This window comes from Nelusetta ayraudi, unplaced genomic scaffold (assembly GCF_046127955.1).
Source record: "Nelusetta ayraudi isolate G7.1 ecotype Tasmania unplaced genomic scaffold, CSIRO-AGI_Nayr_v1 ptg000164l, whole genome shotgun sequence".
NCBI lineage: Eukaryota > Metazoa > Chordata > Actinopteri > Tetraodontiformes > Monacanthidae > Nelusetta > Nelusetta ayraudi.
In genome coordinates, this window is record NW_027466214.1 from 169,251 (window position 1) to 175,000 (window position 5,750).

Consider the following 5,750-nt stretch of genomic DNA (forward strand, 5'->3'; position numbering starts at 1 on the left):
AGTTTTTGTCGCTGGTCAGGCGTTTAAAATACAACGAGATCTACTGAAAAAACAATTAAAAATGTAATTGCACAAAGGCAGTGAATAATACAGAAAGACAGTTGCGGTGGTCAGTTGCAAATGAAAACACGAGTTACATTTAGGTGCTGTTGTGTTGACAAGGACTTCCTTGGAAATGAATGTTCAATTTGAATTTCTGCTGCTGCTTGAGCCAGTGGTTAACTTTCACACTGAACCTTTTCAGCTCCGTTAAAGAGATTTAGTGTTCAAAAGTTACAATGTGTTTCCAACGATCGGCCAAATGTTGTCCTGCATCTCGGAATTTGACACTTGTGCTTGGTTGCGCTCCTTGTCATTGACTGTGTTTCCATGCAGAGCTTAGTCGGACTCTAAACTCATGATTTGCTTTTCTGGTCTAACTGGACCTCTGTCCTTGTCCCAGTTTACATGCAGCTGAGAAAATCCAATTATTGAAGGGAATGAGTCCACCTCCCCCACACTAGGGGGCGATATGTAAGTCTTTTCAGCATTTTAACTTCCGGTTCACCTCTGTCGTTGCACAGGGGCTGTGTCTCAATTCAGGTTCTGCGTCCTTGAAGTGCGCATTTTGGAAGGAAGTTGCGTCATAGCACTGCGCGAAGGCTCCTCCCACTTCCCGAGGCTGCTTAGGACGCTGAAAATGCGCCCTCGGAAATACGCACTAGTTTTAGCCCATTCCAAGGATGCACCGCTACTACCCTTCACGTACTTGGGTATCCCATGGTGCTTTGCGTGCTGCTGCAAAGCATCGTGGGATCCTGGGAAGTCAGCTGAAATTAGCGCCATCTACTGGCTAAGACACGACATGTACATCTAAATATTGAAGCTTCACATAAAGTATCCACTTTTTAACGTAGGATTTTATTTACTTGATCATCCAACGCCATCGTTACATGGAGAACCAGTGGTTAGCTTGATGCTATGAAAACGTCACTTCCGGGGTTGGCCAGCAGGAGGGAACGGCGGTGACGAAACCAGGAAATACGCCGAAGGCCGGACCGTCCCGGGTGGTGACCGGGGAGGCGGGGTTTGGTCCGGCCTTCTAGGCTGGGTCCTCGAAGAACGCTTCCTTCAGACGGAGGACACTCGGGCTGAAGGGTGCAGAACCTGAATTGAGACACAGTCCAGAACTGTGGTAGAGACCTGTGACATCACTTGTGGGTCCAGTCCATTTAAACATTTAAACACAACATTGAGCAAGGAGACCTTTATCAAATTGGAAGAGGTCAACTCACTGTATTTCTCAATGATTTCTGGAAAAAGTTCACCCTGGACTGAAAGCCCCCCCCCCTCGGAGGTCAAATTTAACCTGTTTGTGTTTTTTGTTCCTCACCTCATGTCAGCGGTCAGGTGGTGATGGCTGCCTGACAACCCCCCCCACCCCCACCCCCCCCAACTCCACCCAGACGCAGACACAGACCCAGGCCCCTCACCTGATGCTCACCTGAGGCCCCTCCCTCGGCTCCACCTCCCCCCTCTCTCTCCCCTCTGATCTCCTCCTGGCCCCTCCCCCGCCCCTCCTCGCTCTCTCCCCTGTGGCCATGGCGTGCTGCGGCCGCTCCCTGGACTCCCCCTGCACGCTGGCCCTGCTGGTGGGCTTCCAGTTTGCCTTCGTGCTCTACTTTTCCCTGGGGGGTTTCCGGGGCCTGGTGTCGGTGCTGGTGCACAGCGTCGACCCTGAGGTCGACTACTCCCGACCGCACGACGTGTATACCAACCTCAGCCACCTGGGGGCGGCGCCGCCCCCCCCGCCCCGCAACACCGGCACCTCTGCCACCGCGCTGCTGCTGCCCGAGTGCAGGATCCCGTCGCCGCTGCTGGGTGAGGACGGCTGAGGCGACGTGTCGTTCAGGATCATTGGGGGAAAAAATCCAAACAAATCGAGTATAATGTATTACAGCAGCAAGAGTAATGTACTAATGCACAGTATGTCAAGCTCTTACCGATCTAAGAACAAAAGTCAGAGATCAGGTCAAATTTTACACACTGGACCTTGAACAGTTCTTCCCCGTCCTCCTCTTCCTCCCTCTCCTCATCTTCTTCCTCCTCATCTCGATTCACCTCCTCCTCGTCTTCCTCCTCCTCCCCCCTCCTCTTCCTCTTTATCCTTTTGCTCCTCCTCCTCCATCTCTTCCTCCTTCTTCACCTCCTTCCCCTCCCCCTCTGTCTCTTCCTCCTCATCTTGATTCACCTCCTCCTCGTCTTCCTCCTCCTCCCCCTCCTCTTCCTCTTTATCCTTTTGCTCCTCCTCCTCCATCTCCTCCTCCTTCTCCACCCCCTTCTCCACCTCCTTCCCCTCCCCCTCTATCTCTTCCTCCTCATCTCGATTCACCCTCCTCCTCGTCTTCCTCCTCCTCCCCCCTCCTCTTCCTCTTTATCCTTTTGCTGCTCCTCCTCCATCTCCTCCTCCTTCTCCTCCTCCCCCTCCTCATCCTTCTCTTCATCCTCCTCCTCCACCTCCTCCTCTTCCTCTTTATCCTCCTCCTCCTCCTCCTCCTCCTCCTCCTCCACCTCCTTCTCCACCTCCTCCCCTCCCCCTCTGTCTCTTCCAGTGGGGCCTGTCTCCGTCCACCTGTCCTCTCCGTTGTCCCTGGAGGAGATCCGTCGCAGGAACCCCCTGGTGTTGCCGGGTGGTCGCTACCAGCCTCCGGACTGCCAACCGCGGCATCACACAGCCATCGTTGTTCCGTACCGGAACCGGCAGAACCACCTGCGGGCCCTCCTCTACCACCTTCACCCCTTCTTGCAGAGGCAGCAGATCCACTACAGCATCTACATCGTGCAGCAGGTCAGGTCGCTGACTTTGTTTTTGTTCCGCTGATTTTTGGACTTTTTTTTCTCCTGAAAAACAGAAAGAGAAATAAGTGAAGGTTAAAAAAAAAATACTGTATTTGTTAGGTTTAATGCTGGGTTTAGTTCAAGATTATTATTATTATTATTATTATTATTATTATTATCATTATTATTATTATTATCATTATTATTATTGTTGTTACATAGTGTATTATTCTCTGTTACTATTTATTTTACATTTGTTTTGTGGCACTGGCTGACCTGCAATAGTGGTTCCAAACCTCTGGTATTATTGAAAGTGGAAGCGTGGGTGTGTGTGTGTGTGTGTGTACGATATCCACTGCACCACCAGACTAATTCCTGTAAAGCAAAATATTTCCATCATGAGCTGCAACTCCCTTGCAAATCATTTTGCACTGGACTGCTTCACGAGCGTCTCTGGGGTGTTTGCTTTGTAACTCAGTGGGGGAATGGCACCTTTAACCGGGCCAAGCTGCTGAACGTGGGCGTGCGGGAGGCCCTCAGGGACGAGGAGTGGAGCTGCATCTTCCTGCACGATGTCGACCTGCTGCCCGAGAATGACCACAACACCTACACCTGCCACAAGCAGTTCCCCACACACCTGTCTGTGGCCATGGACAAGTTCAGATACAGGTAGGAGAAGAACAAAGAGTGTGTGTGTGTGTGTGTGTGTGTGTGTGTGTGTGTGTGTGTGTGTGTGTGTTTCGGTTACTGTTGTATGACTTCAGTGGTGTAAGGGGCAAATCTAGAAATGGAATATTTGTTAGTCACAGCAGGAAGGTACATTCAATCAGCTGGGATGTTTGGCTGGCTCAGCTGATCATACGTTGTTATTCGACCTAAATACTCTTCAGCTTGGTGAAATGACAGTGGTAAAAAGGAATCTCTAAGGCTGTGTTTTCCTGGGTGGGCTAGTTCCTTCTATGTCTACCTGTCTGAATCCCCCAGAATCCAAAAAGTCCACCACTGCGTCCTTTGTTTGCTAATTTTCCAGAAAACATTTCTGGAAAAGTTTGTTCCGCTCTCTGCGAGGCTGTTTTGCTTCGGTCTATTTTCAAACTCGTGAACGGTCCAACAAAAACAGAAACAAAACGATATTTTCGCAGGAAGCTGCAAACACAAGGCTAAATGTGATATTTTCCAGAGATTCCAGAATCCTCCGGATGATTAATTATCCTGATCCGTCTGCGCTTCTGTCCCTCCCAGGCTGCCGTACTCGCAGTACTTTGGTGGGGTGTCTGCCGTGACCCCAGACCAGTACATGAAGATGAACGGCTTCCCCAACCATTACTGGGGCTGGGGGGGTGAGGACGATGACATCGCCGCCAGGTGAGGACCAGACGCCCGCTAAATCCCTTCAAATACCCCCTCCCCCCCGCCACTGACTTTGCTTTATTTTCACTCAACTCATTTTCTCTCATGCTCACCGTGTCGCCACCTCCATTTTCCTTCTTCTTTTTCTTTTTTTGCCTGTGTCATAATTGACTTGGTGTCGCAATTTCTCACCCATCGTGTCAACGTGGCACCGCTGCAGCTTCGCTCCATGCAGGCTCAGTGAGTATGTTGACGTGGAGCAGCTGGCAGCTCACTACACATTCTTTAGGCTTCATCTCACCTCACCTCTGCCCACCTTGCTCCACTCTCCGGCTTCTATTTCCTCTGCCGTCTGTCGTTGTGTGTTTGGCGCAGCAGCATCGGAATGGAAAGCACTTCAATGCTCCTTCCTTCCGGCCGTTTAGCTTGCGTTTTTCTGAGTGCGCAACTTAAAATACCATACGGTGGACGTCCATAAAGCAGTGGGACTATTTTTACTGGTTTAAAGAGCGAGGCTGGAAGAGGAGCCGTAGAGATGGAAAAAGGAAGAAAAAAAAAACACACCCACAGTGTTTTTCACAGCCTAGAAGCCATAAAAGTATGGTATTTTCATATGTCAAACCATAGTCCTACCATAATTCCATGTGTGCTCCCCCCCCCCCCCCCCAGCTTCCGAATAGGACCCGTAGACACTGCGAATGTGTTCACATTAGATGGTGCTGTTTTCTCCAGTAATATAAAATGAGTGTCAGGCTTGGTGGGTTTGTTTTACATTGGGCCAGACTGCAAATGTGAACTCTTGTCTCGCTCAGAGTGCGACTGTCTGGCATGAAGATCATGCGCCCCCCAGTGGCCATTGGTCATTACAAGATGATCAAGCATAAAGGAGACCGAGGGAACGAGCAAAACCCCAGGAGGTACGGACGGACACGCTCACCATTCAGTCAGTCAATCAACTTGTATTTGTGCCGCGCGAGATCACCAAATGCATCTGAAATGGCTTCGTGCAACCGGAGGAAAACCCAACTGGGCCCCCAAAGCAAGCAGGGTGCAACAGTGACCCGGAAAAACTCCCCTTTGGCAAGAAATCTAGAGCAGATCCGGACTCCAGAGGGCCGTCTTCTGCTTATGACCAGTTGGGGTGAAAAGATAGATAGATAGATAGAATTATTTTCCCTTGCGGTGTCTTCTGTCAAATTATAAAACCTACTTAAATAAATATCTGCGTGTTCAATTTCAAAATTTTGAGAAAAGAGAAAATTTGAATCAGTATTGCACACCGGTGACATTCTCCAACGTCCTCAGGATTCCTCTTTCAGAAGAACTTTACGAGCTCTTATGAGTGCTAAATTATTTATTCAACCATGTGGACCATTAAATCCTAGTGGTTGCCTGAGGTAAACTGATATCCGCTTGTTGGCGTGATAAACAACATGGGTCGCTGTTGTCGAACCCGGGTCAGCGACTCCTGCTGTCTTTCTGTCATTATTTACACCTAAAAGGCTTCCATCCAGAATAAAGTTACTAAACACGCTCAACCTTTTATGAAAATGGCTTTTCATGAACCAAAAAAAAAAACCCCA

General features: G+C 49.6%; 1 protein-coding gene across 2 annotated transcripts in view; it reads left to right on the forward strand.

The window, feature by feature from the left end:
- The first annotated feature begins 1,432 nt into the window (after window positions 1-1,432).
- Window positions 1,433-5,750, forward strand: part of b4galt3 (UDP-Gal:betaGlcNAc beta 1,4- galactosyltransferase, polypeptide 3) — a 7,510-nt gene continuing 3,192 nt past the window's right edge. Inside the window, exons 1-5 of one of the 2 annotated variants that reach the window (XM_076014064.1) lie at window positions 1,433-1,860; window positions 2,592-2,827; window positions 3,296-3,486; window positions 4,060-4,182; window positions 4,980-5,084. In XM_076014064.1, coding sequence (XP_075870179.1) covers window positions 1,581-1,860; window positions 2,592-2,827; window positions 3,296-3,486; window positions 4,060-4,182; window positions 4,980-5,084 — 935 coding nt within the window. In that variant the 5' untranslated portion in view covers window positions 1,433-1,580. Of the gene's footprint in view, window positions 1,966-2,591; window positions 2,828-3,295; window positions 3,487-4,059; window positions 4,183-4,979; window positions 5,085-5,750 lie in introns of both variants that reach the window. The other variant, XM_076014065.1, reaches the window with a different exon arrangement.